The sequence below is a fragment of the Cnephaeus nilssonii genome (assembly GCF_951640355.1).
Source record: "Cnephaeus nilssonii genome assembly, chromosome: 10".
Lineage (NCBI taxonomy): Eukaryota > Metazoa > Chordata > Mammalia > Chiroptera > Vespertilionidae > Cnephaeus > Cnephaeus nilssonii.
In genome coordinates, this window is record NC_137081.1 from 61,798,193 (window position 1) to 61,814,381 (window position 16,189).

A 16,189-nucleotide genomic window follows, 5' to 3' on the forward strand; every position below is an offset into this window, starting at 1 on the left:
GGGGTTGTGGGAGTAGAAGGCCGGCTCAGGAAGCAGACCTGGCCTCAGAGCCTGGCTCCCACAGCTGGGCCCACACACGGATGGCTCGGAGACCTGAGCGAGGCTGGGGTGGGGCTGGAGGCCAGCAGGCTTGGGGGGCTTGGTCGTGGCCTCGGGGCTGGAAAGGAGGAACTCAGCAGGAGGTGAGGGGCCAGGAGGCCTCTGCCCCCATTCTGTAGCAAACCCTCTTTAAGAGGCGGCCTCCTTATGGGTTTGATCAAAGGTTGGCTTTCTCCTGTGCCTGTGCCCCTTTCCCATCTTCCTCTGCCTTTCTTCTGTGACAGTTTGAATACAAGCTGGACCGAGAGTTCCTCAAGGGTTGCAAGCTGTCCGTCACCGATGACAAAGACATGGTGCTGGCCCTGAGGAATTCCTTAATAGAAAGTGACGTGAGTACCCGACCCTTCCATGACACCTAACCCCACTCAGAGCCGTCTCCCCAGGGACACCAGGGAAGGACCAGGGCTGCTGCTGGGGTGTGGGTCCTGGAATAGGACCTGACATGGCAGAGCAGGGCCGCACAGCGGGAAGGTATTAAACCCTGGTGACTGTCCGTTCTGGCACCCACACAGCAAGAATCAGGAATGTGAGGCCCTGCTGGGTTCCATAGAGAAACTAATTCACATTTGTGGGCGCCCATTCTTCCTGTGCTGCACTTTCCTCCACTGGAAAGGAAGAATAACAATGCCTCCCGGGCTTTGGGGGAGGGTCAAACGACATATTTGAAAGTGCTTTGAACTAGGCTATGTGTATAAAGATTCATCTCAAGCCCCATTTTGATTATTATTAAAATCTAACCTCAACTTGCAAGACTTAAAGAAAATCATGGCCGCATACTTCCCAAGATTCCCAAACATCACGTCTTGTGTTGAGTCTAATGTGCCCACGGTGTCAACCATGCTGTCCTCCCAGCTCTGTCTGGTGACCTGGGAGCTTAATAAAATTACGCAGGAGACCCGGAGGAGCTAACGACACGCTTCCTTCACCCCCGCAGCTGAAATACAAAGAGAAACATGTCAAGGAAAGAGGAAGCTGCCACGCTGTGCCCGACACTCCTCAGATCCTCCTGGCAAAGGCTGTCAGCAACCTGGTGTCCGAGGTACCCCTCCCGCTGCCGTGGGCTCCGCTTTCACCTTGGGCTCACGCCCAGCCAGACGCTCTAACCCTCTCTGTGGATTCCCTCAGAACAAGTACAAGGACTACGTGAAGAAGCACTTGGCCCAGGGCTCATACACGACGCTGCCGGAGACCCCGAACACTATTCGCGTCAAGGAAGTGACCAAGCATGTCAGCGATGTGAGTGACAGCCCCAGGGCACTGGGCAGCAGCAGGCCCCTTTACCTTGGGATCCAGCCAGACCGAAAGCTGCCAAACACCTTCCTTTATGTCATTGTGTTCTTACCATCAACACCTGTCTGTGATCACAATTTTGAACTCTGGTTAAAAGGCCAACTTATTATTTATCCAATTATGGCAACTGTGGCAGATGTGGGTTTTGCCATGGGTCATGTTATCTAGCAATGTAAGTGAGCTGTTATTAACCTAGTGCTGATAAGGGGAGAAAAAGATCGCTAATGGAGATTGGCTTCTCCTACCATTAAACTGCTAAACAATTTTAGAGAAGCAAACCACCTCTGTATCTTGGTAATCTCTGACTACTATGGCCTAATCAATAATACATTAATAATCACGGTATCATAGTTTATGAGCCCTATATTGTTCCACCTGTTTTAAAAAGGTAGAAATGGTGCATGACAGAGCTTAAGTTCCCTGTGGTCATTTCTCCAAAGATTGGTGTGTGGTTCCAGTGTTGGGCTATGGGACAGAGGTGACAGGGAAGAACCAGAATATGGACCGAGAGACCCGGGTTCCAGACAGGTCCAAAATGGGGAGCCAGGGGTTTCCCTGGAGATCTTCTCGAAGTTCTTCAAGTAAATCGATCCTGTTCCCAGCTTCCTCTGCTCACATATGTAATTTCGCCTCTTTTCAGACAAATTACAAAAAGAAGTTCGTCAAGGAGAAAGGGAAATCCAACTACTCCATCATGCTGGAGCCCCCAGACGTGAAACATGCCATGGAAGTGGCCAAGAAGCAGAGTGACGTAAGTTTCTCCTCTCGACATTCTTTGGGGGACCACTGAGCCCGTGGATTTCAAATTGGTGCATGCTAGTTTCTGTCACCCTAACTTCTGTGTCTTCTAGTTTAATAAATATGGTGGTGGGATTAGTTTGGTTTTAGTAAAAAGGTCCCTTGTACTTAATGAGGACTTTGGAAAGGTAGCATATCTCTCAAAGGAGTGAACTTTTTTCCCCCCATATAAAGGTTGCTTACAGAAAAGATGCCAAAGAAAACCTGCATTACACCACAGTGGCCGATCGGCCCGACATCAAGAAGGCCACGCAGGCAGCCAAGCAGGCCAGCGAGGTAAAGATGTGGTTAACATGTGCCTGATCCCCAAGGGCCACACCACCCAGAATGCATTGCCCATTTTGGTTTTCTTTGATCCAGGTGGAGTACAGAGCCAAGCACCGGAAGGAGGGCAGCCATGGGTTAAGCATGCTTGGTCGCCCAGACATTGAAATGGCCAAAAAGGCAGCCAAGCTGAGCAGCCAGGTAACGCAGATGGGCAAGAGGCAGCTCTAACATGAGGAGATTAGCTCTGAAACGTACCAGAACACGTGTGTTAAGGACTATCTTTCTTGTTTATGGCTAACATCTCCAGGCCTCTCTTTTTCTCCACTTTTCCATGTATGGGTATGTGTCTAGGTGTTTGAGTGCTTAGCTGTTTTCATGTGATAAGAACATCAGCTCCAGAGCTCCTCTTGGAACCTGTCTCTAGACATTGGAGGTTACATCCCAAGGGCTTAATCCATACTTACCTCACCTGTGAGGTCTTGTTAACATGCAAGTGTCATGAAATTCTAACTTCTAGAATCCAACCAGATGCAGTAACCTTTATTCTTTCATTCAACGTACATATATGAAGTGCCTGCGCTAGGACCTAGGGAAGATGCCCTCAGACTATATATCCATCTATGGATAAGTAAGTACCATAAGGGTGACAAATGTTTGATCAAGGTATTCCCAGGGTGCTGAGTGGGAATGCTCTATTCTAGCAGATTTGATATTATTGAGAAGATGGACTCAGAAATGTGTTGCTCAGACCTAATTGCCACATTACCTAATTTCCCTTGTTAGACCAATTATCTATAATACTCCCGAGTTATGACAGGCTTTCAGGCTTTAGCTCAGAGACTCCATGATCTACCACCAGCTCTTTCAGAGAGCCAGTCTTAGTCCTGTAGGACTTGAGCTCAAGAATAACTTATTTCTTCTCCAACTCAGAGGTCCTACCTTCTTCTTCATTGTCTGTTCTCTCAAGTATTTGTTTAAAGAAACAGGTTTGGGATACATTTGGTTGTTTTATGTATGACTTTCAGCAATAGCACACATGGGATTCCAATCTTTTGGAAGGTATAAAGTAGTAATACCAAGTGACAAAACAAGCCATAATGATGAAGAGACAAAAGGTTCAGATGCCTGATGACAAGCAAATATGACTTTTTAAGTTTTTTAATGTAATACTCCTATGCAATGTTTTATTATAAATTAATGGAATTGTATAAGCATTTGATACCAAAATATGAAATCACCAACAAAAAAAAAAACCCAGTGTAATCTCTAAGAATAATGAAATGTAACAAGAACTTTCTGATGCAAAAATTTTTAATATGTTTTTCAATTCCCAAGGTCATACCATTATCAAGTTAAAAACAAAGAAACGACTTTGCATGTTGACATTTTAAAGACTTTGCTGTATTTAAAAATCAAGAGGTTCATATTCCTAATTCTAAGTGAATGCTCTGATTGGAGAATGAGACCCAACCAGATCCTTTTATGAGTTCACCTTCCTGTGTTTACTTTCTGTGAACGGCTTGCCTCTGCATTTACAGCTTCATGGTGTGACCCCCTGGCCCACCTATTAGTGGGCCCTCCCCATTCTGACTTTGCTGTCTTGCTGGCACTCTAGGCAGACTACCTCAAAGGCCAGAGGAGAGGACACGGGCACGGCGCCGCATCTTATGACACCCCTATGATGAGGCATCTTAAGAGAGTTAATGCACTCATGAGTGATGTAAGACTGGCACCAGCAAGCCGAGATCTCTGTCTTCCTCTTCTTCTTGTCGACTTTCCTAGCCTTGGTCAGGGGACTGACTGACCAAGTTGCACTCTTTTCTGTTGATTTTGTGTCGGCATGTGTAGAATGCTATGGAAATTTGTTAAAGAATATACTTTTGCACACACCCATCTTCCCATGCATGAAGCTTGCCCTCTGGAACATACCACTTGGAGTAGGAAGATAGACTAGACTTGGACATGGCCTCCCAGTATATTTTGGGTAGCTGACAAAGAGCAAATTAAAAGATGAAATGAAAACAAATGAAGAATCTCATCTTCAACCACACAAAGAATACCTCTGCTGGTGGCCATTGTTGATGTTTAATACATTTGAGACTGGCACTTAATACAGTCTCTCCACTCAGGCATACTGTGAACTCATAGTTCTTTCACCCTCTGTTTCACAGTCTTAATAGCAAGAAGTTTTCTAATTCTTGGGCCTGTTCTTCAGTCTTTACAAGTACCAATTCCTTGATAAGGAGCTGAGCAGTTGGATCTCAGACCTTTAATTAAATTAAATTTTGGAAGAATAATTTATTTGAAAATATTTCCTGTACCACATCCATGTAAGCCAATATCCGAGCCTGATGGGATTATAAATGCTGGTGTTGCACTTGCCAATACATGGCATTGCATGGTTGCCTCTCAGGTTCCATGATTAGCAAGAAAAAGAAGTCTTTACCATTCCGTAATGCGCATGTATGTAGTTTTACTGTACTCATTCCTAGTCCAATGCCAGGAATTTACTAGACTTACTGCCTACTCCCAGAATTCCTGGAGTCCTGATTCTGATGTGTGTCCATATCTTTCAAATGTAGTAATTCTTAAGGAGATCCAGTCAAAAAGGAAGTCCGTTTTGTGCTGAACTCGGATTCATAATAGTAGTTTTCTAGGTTACATTTGCTTGGGAGTCTTTCTGTGGGAAAGGGAGGCATAGATTTTTTTTTTTTAATTAAAAAGTTGAAAATTTAAGTTTACTTGAAATTAACAGAAGAAAAAGATACGGAAGCAAGACCAATGGGTTTGCTGCTCGTTAAAATATTTCTTCAGAAACAAGTTATTTCCTAAAAGATAGAAAGAGGAATCTAACATACTTCTACACGAAGCAGATTTTATTTTCATCCGAGAATCTGGGCCTTTGCAATTCTTCTTCCTCGGTCTGACTCTGGACATCTGGTTTCCTTTGCCTTTCTGTGTTTCACAGCTCTTGGGATCACCCCCAGCCTTACGGGTTTCTATGTCCCTTACAAGAAGTTTCCTCATGACCTCTGACTTTCCTTAGCAGGCCTCTCATTTCTTTATTTTGAGAATGAATTTCTTTCAGAGAGGAGCCAGTTATTTACATTTCCTTTTCCTTTTATGTTGTGTTCCTCCTCTTCCTTTATGTATCTGTCTCCATGTGCCTGCATCGCCTGGTACTGTTTTGCATGCTTATTTTTCCCTGTGCATTTCCACTGAAGGTTTATTCAAAAGAAGTGAGTGTCAGCTTTGTGGATGCATTTCCTCTGAGGTGGCAGATGTCATTGTTCTTAGCATTTGAGTGGTCTCATTTGTGTCTGTCCTGCTGAATACGTAAAGTGGTGGGGAAGTGAAGTAACATGATGAAGCATGAGGGGTGCTGCTTTTAAATGTCTATAGAGTAAAGTATCGGGGTGAGCGGGTCCTGGGGTGCTAAATGAATGGGCGAGTCTTTCATCTTACCAATAACAGAAATTCTAGATTTCCCAGAGAGTCAAATATTGCCCTTTTAGCTGGCCAGCATCTAGAGGTAGCTCATTTTTCATTCTTGGAGTGAACAACTAGGGGACTTAATCCTACAATACTCTTGACAAAGGCAGTAGTCTGTCTTTCAGTAAAAAACTGCTCCTGTTTCAGTTTATCCTGTTTAATTTTCTTATAAATGAAACATCTTCTTTAGCTATTTTACCTAGGCATAATGACTGTTTCTTCCTTTCATTCCATCAACTCACATTTATTGAGCAACTATTAGTGCCAGGCATTATGCTTATTTTTTAAAATTGAACTACTTTAGTTCTTTGCATAGTCTTAGTGTTATGAACCTAAAAGTATATTTAATCCTATTCTCTCATTATTCTAAAGTAGCTCACTTCTTTCTTCTAGTCTGAAATGATGTAGAAGCCATTAATTCCTAAACTTAGTCGTTTTTACTCGAAAGCTATGCCATTTTTTTTGCCAAGTTTAAAAAAACTAAGATGATGTAGCCAAGTACTATTTTAAAATAACAATAAATTCTCCTAATTTAACAGATGCCTGACATCTCACCCTTCTGATCATTGACGATCCCTCTTGGAACTCCTTGAAACAGACCTAAAATGCTTTCAGCTTGTCTAGTTGGAGGGCCAAGGCGCTCCAAATCAAATACATCCGATCACTTCTCTGAACTTAGCCTGATGCATTTTCCTTTTGTTTTTGTTTTGCATTAAAAGGAGGTGATCATCTTTCATCACTCTGGCTAATCTGAAAATGATTAGCCAGAGTGATGAAAGATGGCAAATACAATTCCACTGGATCTTATTCTTGATTGACTGATGTCCCAACCTAATTACCATAGTGCCCCTTTCACTATTAAAAGAGTCCTAGTTTGGATAATAAACTATATGATCACTTTATGTATAACTTTTCTTTTTCATTTATATTCTTTCCAATTCTCAGTCCTCAAGTTAACTTATGTTCAGGAATAATTTGGATTTTTGCATTTGCTGTTAGATTAAATACCGAGAAAATTTCGACAAAGAGAAGGGCAAGACACCAAAATACAATCCAAAAGACAGCCAGCTCTACCAAGTCATGAAAGATGCTAACAATCTCGCAAGTGAGGTATGTTTTTTAAACTGTGGTAAAATATATAACATGAAATTTGTCACTCATCTATTTTTCCAGACATTAGTTATATCACAATTTTATCCAGGCACCACCATAATTTCCAAAACTTTTTTATCACTCCCAAATAGAAACTCTATATTAAGCAAAAAACTCTCCATTCCCCCCACTGGTAATCTCCAAGCTACTTTGTGTTCCAATAAATTTGCCTACTAGAGATTTCATATAAGGGGAATTATTCAATATTTGTCTCTTTTGTCTGGCTGATTTCACCCACATAATGTTTTCAAGGTTCATCCATGTTGTAATGTGTATCCAGAATTTCATTCCTTTTTATGGCTAAATAATATTCCATTGTATGTATAAACATTCTGTTTATTCATTCATCTGTTGATGAATTATGTTGTTTCCACTTTTTGGCTACATGACTAAGAAACGGTTTTTCATCACCATCTCCAGCATTTGTTTCCGGATGAGTCTTACTATGGCTTCCGCTCGTACTGTTTACTATCCCCTATTTACATAATGTCCTTTTTCCCTCTTAACATGCAGGTTAAATATAAGGCTGACCTCAAGAAACTTCACAAACCTGTGACTGACATGAAGGAATCTCTGATAATGAATCATGTGTTGAATACGAGCCAACTCGCCAGTTCTGTAAGCTTGGTCATTTGCTCCAGAATCGGCTTGTTTCAGCCAATCGCAGCTAAATTCCTCCTCTGAGCTCACAGGCACCTAACTTCTCTGCTACTGACCCACTAGGTTGATTAAAAAGCTCCTCTCTTGTTTTGAGTGCGTTCTTCTAAATTACAACAGTAACCGACCACCTCTCCACTGACGATAACACCTCCCAGAGTATAACAAAATGCTTTTATTTTTAGAATATTTAAACTTTTTTTCAATTAACCAATTTCTTTCCTCCTTTAAAGGACCTCTTTCACTTTTCACTCTGAAACCCCACTTCGAATATGCTGTATGCCCTAAGTGTGTACAACCTGTATTAACTGACAAAGCTGACTGTGGATCTCCAGCCTTTAAAGCTTTTTCTTACCCCCTAGTTAGCATGTGCTCATTTCAATGTGGCCTTGCTCCCGCCGCTGTGTACACGTCTAATCCAAAGAGGAAACATAGGAATGCCACGCAGCTTTAACATCCACGTGCCCTTTTTGCCACCTTCCCCTCAGTACCAGTACAAGAAGAAGTATGAGAAGAGTAAAGGCCACTACCACACCATCCCCGACAACCTGGAGCAGCTGCACCTTAAGGAGGCCACGGAATTGCAGAGCATTGTAAGTTGATCAAGACCGACCTTTCCCCTGATGCTCATCGTCTACAGTGTCTAAAGCTTGCGTGGATTCCCCCCAGGATAGTAGTGACAGTTCTGCTAACTACTGCTTGAGAAAGTGTCCGTAGATACAGGGGCTTTGAATGTAGTAACATTTTGAAACAAATGTTTATGTTATCAATGATAACAGCATCAACATGTATTGGAGAAACAGTACAATGTGTGTGAGTCAGGTGACTGACTGGGACTGGAAGCATAAGGTTATGTTACAAAGGGGAACAAAGCCCTTAATAATGACCCCAATATGCCCCATGGGCCTGCACTGCAAGTTATGAAACAATGGATGATAGGGAGGCTTGGGAAGATTTTAAGCAGGTAAGTGATATGATCAGACCTGCCAATGAAGTAGTCTCTGGGTATATTAGAAATAGCAAAATTTGCAAATAATGAAGGAAAGAATTGAGAGAAACAGTTATTAACCTATGAAGTTGCATGCATTATCCATCAAATCAAGACTCCAGTTGTCTGATAACAAGTCTTATGAAAGAAAAACTGGAGATTTTTAAAAATCAGAAGTATTGACTAATGCCAGGGTTAAAATGTTCACATCTATACATATCAAATCTTGGCCAACCTTATCTATGGGTGATCTTCCCCATGCGTTTCTTTGCCTCAGCGTTTCGCTCTGCTGATCCTTCTGCAGTGATTCTCTTGTCTCCATGAGTTGAACACACATCCTGATTATGCCTTGCAGACAGAAATGGTGTTTTCCCCCGTGAACAACAAAGAAGTTCTGGATCTGTCTTGAGTGGCAGAGATGCCACCCAATTGGACATAATGTGTCCATTGAAAAATACTATCCTTAAGCTGGTATCTGTCTACAAATTGACCCGAGGAGGGATGTCTAATAAGGCTTTTCATCACTAGGTGAAATACAAAGAAAAGTATGAAAAGGAACGAGGAAAGCCCATGTTGGACTTTGAAACACCAACGTACATCACCGCCAAAGAATCTCAGCAGATGCAGAGCGGGGTAAGTCCTACGCAAACACACCACACAACAGATTACAGCATGCTCTGCCCACAAATGTATCCAGCTTTCTGTTATCCAAAAGTAGTGGATGATGGGATGTTTTACCATATGATCACTAAAATCCTATGGTTCAGGTATCAAAAATGTTCTGAATAGTAAAATTTACCACATATGTTATATTTTAACTATCATTTTCATAGAAATAGAACATAGTAAACTATTCCTAATGCTGAAATTATATTGAATATAATTGTTTTTCATGAATGAAACATTCCCTCTGCATAGACTTACCATCGGCTTTGCATTGCTCCTCTCTCTCTCTCTCTCTCTCTCTCTCTCTCTCAAATTTATTTTTTATATGTTTTTATTAATTTCAGAAAGAAAGGGAGAGGGAGAGAGAGATAGAAATATCAATGATGAGAGAGAATCATTGACTGGCTGCCTCCGGCATGCCCCCTACTGGGGATCAAGCCTGCAACTGGGCATGTACCTTTGACCAGAATCGAACCCAGGACCCTTCAGTCCACAGGCCGTTGCTCTACCCACTGAGCAACCGACTAGGGCTGGATTGCTCTTCTCTTGATAGGTAGCCCCAAGCCAAACAAAAGGAGATTAGTGATCAGGTGTTTATCAAAACATCAAAAGTCAGGGTGCCATAGTTCCTATTTTAGAAATGTTAGCAGAGGCATCTAAAAATAATTTTGTCCACATAACCTATTTAGTGATTAAACATAATAGATCATGATTATGAAAAGGGTCAAGTTTGTATCTGTTGACCTCAGGCTCTCCTTCCTCTGGGTTGTTTTATTTTTTTCCCTTGAGTCGCTTACCTCTAATTCAGAAGTAAAATCTTTTGTTGCCCTAAGAAAAATGTCATCAGGAGAGATGACAGTGGATTCCTGGGTCCTTCCCTCTGCTCTCATGGAGGGCCAGCCCCAGTCACATTTCCTTGAGGCCATTTGCTCTGGAAAAAGTATTTCCAGAAAAATCAGACATGTTTCAAGTATGTGACCATCAGCAGAACTATGACCAAGTTAAGAGGCCAGCATAGAAAGAAAATGTAATATCTTCTTAAGATTGAGACATCCTATATAATCCTATATAATAAAAGCATAATATGCAAATAGACCAAATGGCGGAATGACGGGTTGGGGGGGCGGGGCCAGTGAGCAGGCGGCACCAGGCCAGCCAAGATGCATGCCAGCGGGCAGAGGGAGGTGACAGCAATGGGGGGGTGGGCGGCGGCGGTGACCAGTGGCAGTGAAGGGGCAATGGGGGGGTGGTGGAGGGCAGCAGGGCTGGCCACTCGCTGGCAGGTGCCATCCCCTGATTGGCCCACCGGTCACCTCCCACAGAGGAAGGCCAGACTGCAGCTTAGACCTGCTCCCCATGGGTAGCGGGCCTAAGCCATCAGTTGGACATCCCCTGAGGGCTCCCGGACTGCAAGAGGGCGCAGGCCGGGCTGAGGGACTCCCCACCCTGAGTACACGAATTTTCGTGCCCCGGGCCTCTAGTAAATAATAATAACTTTTTTTTTCTTCTTAACTTGTCTTTTCTTCCTACTCACATTAGAAAGAATATAGGAAAGAATATGATGAGTCCATCAAAGGCAGAAACCTGACTGGCCTGGAGGTCACGCCAGCTTCATTACATGCCAAATATGCAACCAAAATAATCAGCGAGGTAGAGCCCAGTTGGTCTTTTCTCTCCCTCTTGATCCAAATAACTGCACTAATGCCACTTTCACCACCTTCCACCATTTTAACCACCACCTAACTGTGGGTTTTGAGTTGGGTTCACATTTGGTCACCTAATCTATGACTCAGGTTCATTCTTCTGATATTTTAATTGAGTACCTAATAAAATGTGCTTACCTTACCATTCTATTAATTTCTAGTTTTTACTGAATATTTCATATTAACTGATGAAGCTTATACCCTGCTTTTATTGATATCCTTATTTACTAAATTGCAACTGTTTAAAATTGAAAGGGCTTTTTATCTTTGGGGATTTTGACTCTTTACCTGAGAAGAGCAATCCAGGCTTTCTGGTCATCGTTGCTGCTTTTATTTTGTGATATAGAAAGAGTACAGGAGAGATCTAGAGGAAAGCATCCGTGGGAAGGGTCTCCATGAAATGGAAGATACTCCCGACATGCTAAGAGCAAAGAACGCCACTCACATCCTCAATGAGGTGGGTCCCCAGCCAACTGCATGCACATAATTCACAGAGCATCTTCTCCTTCCTAGCCAAGATATACACACACACACACAAATCCAAAGAGATGAAAAGAGAGTTTTTGAATTTCAAATTCCATATCCAACATGATTATTACCATTAAATAAAATATATCTTAATTTCTAATGAGTTGATATCATAACAATCTGTGTCTGTAGTGGCTATCGCTATCATAACCTATTATTTATCTAATATTATTTACCTTGATCCATTTGGTGTGCTCATTTAAATAAAAACACCAAACGGGAGTGGTGTGCTCTAAGTTTAATCCTAATTGTTACCAAACCAGACTTAAAATTTGCTTTATAATTAATTTTCTAAATAAAGGATGCTAAAGTGTTCAAAAAGAGGCCTTAAAATGGATTTTGGCGGTCACCACTGCATCCTACCATAGGGAAGGATGAACACTAGCAACTAAGGTCGCATGTTATGTGGATTTATATTCACTCTGTACATTTTTTATTTAATCATGGAAGTAAGGAAACTTTTTTAAAAATGTTACTATAGAAAGAATATAAGAGAGACCTGGAGCTGGGAGTCAAAGGAAAAGGCCTGAACGCCATGGCCAATGAAACTCCTGACTTCATGAGGGCCAAGAACGCTACTGATATTGCCAGTCAGGTCAGTGTCCCTATTTCATGTCATTCTTCCAAAAAAAAAGTGACTGTGATTATAAGGACACAGATTGTCCTTCTATTATCTAACTTGTTGGTCAGTGACCGGCGAATGCATGTAGTATCATTCTTAAACATCTGCCTGGTGAATCCATCTAATAAAAGAATCAAGGACCCTTTGCTAGGCCTGCCTCCATCTGCCTTTCTGAGTCTGCAGCCACAGGAGACATTCAGAGCAAAGGGCGGAGATTGGGGAACCAAATAGCTGCTTGGAAATGGTGTAGACTCTCCGACATCCTGGCCTTGTTTCTTAGTCATTACACTCCTCTATTGGCACCAAGAATTCCTTGCTTAGAATATTTTGGGAGTCCTTTCTTTCCCTCCTTTCAAGGCCTAAATTTAAAACACAGTTTTTAGGCATCCCACAGTGTCTCACAGTGATTGGTTTGGGCCTTTTGCTTACTTGTGTATATAAACAATCCATGCCTTACTGTCTGCTGATTATCTCCCTCATTTCCCATTACTCCTCTCCTCCCCCTCTTCTTTCCCCCACTTCTGTTCCCCATGCCCAACTAGATAGTCTCTCAACAGCTAGAGCACATTCTTTCTGAATTTCACTCTTTAGTATAAAGCTATAAACATAATAGGGAAAATGTCTGTTGATTGTCAAATAAATGAATTTTGGGGGGAAGAAATATTGATCACCTCTTAATCAAATTAAACCAACAAGTGTTGTGCACATTGTAAACATTTACTCAATTGTTGGGTATTCTTTTGCAGATTAAGTACAAGCACTCAGCAGAAATGGAAAAAGCCAATTTCACTTCTGTGGTTGATACACCTGAGATCATTCATGCCCAACAAGTCAAAAACCTTTCAAGCCAGGTAAGGACATTCATCAGGATATCACTCATTGACCCCAATCATGAAGTACAAAATCTTTGCATTTATTCATAAGGAGGTCCTTTCAAATCACAATCTTGCCCAGTAAAAGAGATGGGATTTATCTATGATGCAAGTTGGAATCAAAGTTTAGATTTTTGCATCAGAATTACAACAAATTAAATGAGACAATCTTAAATTACTGAAGAACACTTAGAAGAACTGAAGAAACAAAGTAAACGTCTACATTTGAATTACAAATTTCTTTAATGAGATTAAGATTATGTTATCAGTGCTACCCCGATTCCTCCCATGGTGGATAACTCTCCATCGTCCTACAAATAGAGAGATGAAGAAATGTGAGATGTCCTTCATACACCAGATGTACCCTCATTTGTTTTAATCTTCCATGATATTGGGAGTCTGCCATTTATTTGAATAACCCCGTATTAGGATGTTTGCTGTCTTCTGATCAGTGAGTTCTAAAGCAAATGTTACCTGACCTGGCTATGCTTTATAAACACCTGGGAAGGTAGATTTTCCTGGTTCCACCTGGAATTTTGAAGCTAGTAAGTCTGATGTAGACCCTGGAAATCTGTTTTGTATATTTATTTGTTTGTTTTTAATCTTCAGAGATGATCAACTTAATGACAATCAAGTTGGAAGAATCATGAATTTAAACATTTTTTTAGCAACATATAATTTTATATCATAAAGTTAGACATGAAAAATATAGTTATTTCCAGAGAGTGGGCTAATTAGGAAGCAGATATATTCAAATGGGAGAACTGAACCTTTTATTTTAGAGGTGGGAGTAGGGAAGAATTTGATTAGCAAAGTTATGTGGGCCCCAAACTACCATGTTGTGTTCGTGGCAGGAGCCAGGGAGGCCAAAATTCTTAGGTCTGTGAGAGGCTTACCAGCCAAATAAACTCTGCCTTTTGACCTTGTTAACCCTCAAAGACAACCTCAGCCTGTGCACCTTTTCCAGGGAGGCGTTAGTTCACTTTCTCTGCTCTTGTGTGCTTTCCTAGGCCTCTCCTGGGCTAGTGCCCCAAAGCCTGAAGGATGACCCGCAGGTCACTTCCTTCCCAGTCACTTCCTTCCCAGCTCAGATCAGAATTTGCCCCTGGGTGATGGACTGGTGCTTTCCTCCAAACTGCTTCTGGTTTCCACTGGGAGGACGCAGTTCATAACTTACAAGCTTCACATTGGGGAGGTGGGGGAAGAAGAGTGTTCATACAAGCATTGTGAGCTGACCCACAAATTCAGAATAATATTCTGAATACTCCTTCACGCCAGGAGGTCTGGGACTCCCTCCTCTCAGAATGCCCCTGAATTCCGGTGCAAACTGACCACTCCTCTTAGGGACTAGCAGGAACTCTGCAAACCAGGTGAAACAGCTTCTGCTGAAGAAAAGGAGGTCTGGTTCTGCCCTTTTCCCAGGACAGTGAGAACCCTTTGCCTTACATTTGCGTAACTAAGAAGGGTCTTTCCAGTGATGTTCTCCTGAAGGAACACATCTGGTCCTGGTGGCCTGCCCTTTCCTTTCAGAAATGTCTGCTCTAACTGGCTTCCTGTTAGATGAATAAACTGCCGTGCCAGTATGGCCAAGGGTGAACCTGAGAGGGGGCGGTGAAGGATTGAGAAAAGACAGACAAGAGAATGAAGGCTGGGTCTCGGTGGGACGCTGTTCTCTCTGATGGAGAGCCTCTCTGATGGAGAGCTAGCGACAGCGCCACGGACTACAAGCTGTGTCTTTATTTTATAGCCAGATTCCACGAGGCAAAGTAAGGGTGTGGTCAAGATGTTTACAATATTCTCCTGGGTTTCGATCCTACTCAATTTCATGCACCTGAACTCTATCAAGCCGACATCACTCAGGCACGTGGGGCCATGTGTTCAGACCATAGGTTCAAGCTTACAACTATAGCTGTTGGCTATAATTGTGCTGGGCGGGCTCTGCCCTCCAAGCTGGGACTTGCACGTGGCCATGAGAGGACTGTGCCCTCTCATTAGTCCGAGGCTTGAAGCTGGCCAAACACTGTAGCCGCTCTCCACAATAAACTCCAAGTCAAAATCTCTTATCTTAACCCTACCTGGTTTGGCTCAGTGGATAGAGCATCATCCTGCAGACCGAGGGGTTCCGGGTTTGATTCCAGTCAAGAGCATATACCTTGGTTGCAGGCTCCTCCCCAGCCCGGGCCCTGGTCAGGGTGCATGCAGGAGGCAACCAATTGATGTGTCTCTCTTGCATTGATGTTTCTCTCTCTCTCTGTCTCTCCCCCACCCCTTCCACAAATCAATGGAAAAATATCCTCGGGTGAGAATTAACAAAAATAAAAAAAGTTCCACCACTTAAAGAACAAAAATCTCTTATATTAAATTTTCAACACTTATAAATGTAATTTGTATACAGCGTGGGCCAAAAGTAGGTCTACAGTTGTTTATATGGAAAATAATACAATAATTAATAAATAATAATACAAGAATAAACTGTTTCATGTACTCACAGCAGTAAAGCTACATTTGCCCGACCCTGTATAATACAATTTAAATAAAGATATATAGAAAGATTAGTTTTACCCCCTTACAAAAGCAGCCAGTTTCTTTCCTCAGCCCTCAGCCCTGCACACCCATACTTTTCAAAAAAGTGTCAGAAAGTAGAGATAAATACCGTATTTTCTGGCGTATAAGACGACTGGGCGTATAGAAGATTTTCCTGGGTTAAAAAGTCATCTTATACGCGGAAAATACGGTAAGCTAGAGAGGAAAGTGGAAGGACTTGGTGACAAGCGATAAAGGAAAAGTCAGACTCTAAGGCAGAGTAAGTGTTCCACGTCTCTGAGCTGGAGGTGTTAGCTTAGTGGGGGACGGCTGCCTGGATGTCTGGGGAAGACCAGCCCCTGTGATCAGTCACTCCCACCAGCGGGTGGGGTGGGAGAGCCCACGGAAAGTGATGGCTGGATCAGCGCAGTCCTGGGCCAGTGAAAACGTCCTTCTGGCCAACGAAGGCCGGATTTCAGGAGGCCTTGTCGATGGCTCTTAATCCCCCTGCTTTTCTCCACCTGCTGTGAAC

The 16,189-nt window shown here is 42.5% G+C and overlaps 1 protein-coding gene across 1 annotated transcript in view; it reads left to right on the top strand.

Moving 5' to 3' along the window:
- The window catches only part of NEB (nebulin), a gene marked incomplete at its 5' end in the record, with an annotated part of 191,460 nt that overhangs the window by 154,632 nt on the left and 20,639 nt on the right, over positions 1–16,189 (top strand). Inside the window, 14 exons of the mRNA XM_079783149.1 lie at positions 324–428; positions 1,034–1,138; positions 1,225–1,335; positions 2,030–2,140; positions 2,362–2,463; positions 2,548–2,652; positions 6,946–7,056; positions 7,612–7,716; positions 8,244–8,348; positions 9,272–9,376; positions 10,949–11,059; positions 11,459–11,569; positions 12,122–12,235; positions 13,009–13,113. Coding sequence (XP_079639275.1) covers positions 324–428; positions 1,034–1,138; positions 1,225–1,335; positions 2,030–2,140; positions 2,362–2,463; positions 2,548–2,652; positions 6,946–7,056; positions 7,612–7,716; positions 8,244–8,348; positions 9,272–9,376; positions 10,949–11,059; positions 11,459–11,569; positions 12,122–12,235; positions 13,009–13,113 — 1,506 coding nt within the window. The remainder of the gene's footprint in view (positions 1–323; positions 429–1,033; positions 1,139–1,224; positions 1,336–2,029; positions 2,141–2,361; positions 2,464–2,547; positions 2,653–6,945; positions 7,057–7,611; positions 7,717–8,243; positions 8,349–9,271; positions 9,377–10,948; positions 11,060–11,458; positions 11,570–12,121; positions 12,236–13,008; positions 13,114–16,189) is intronic.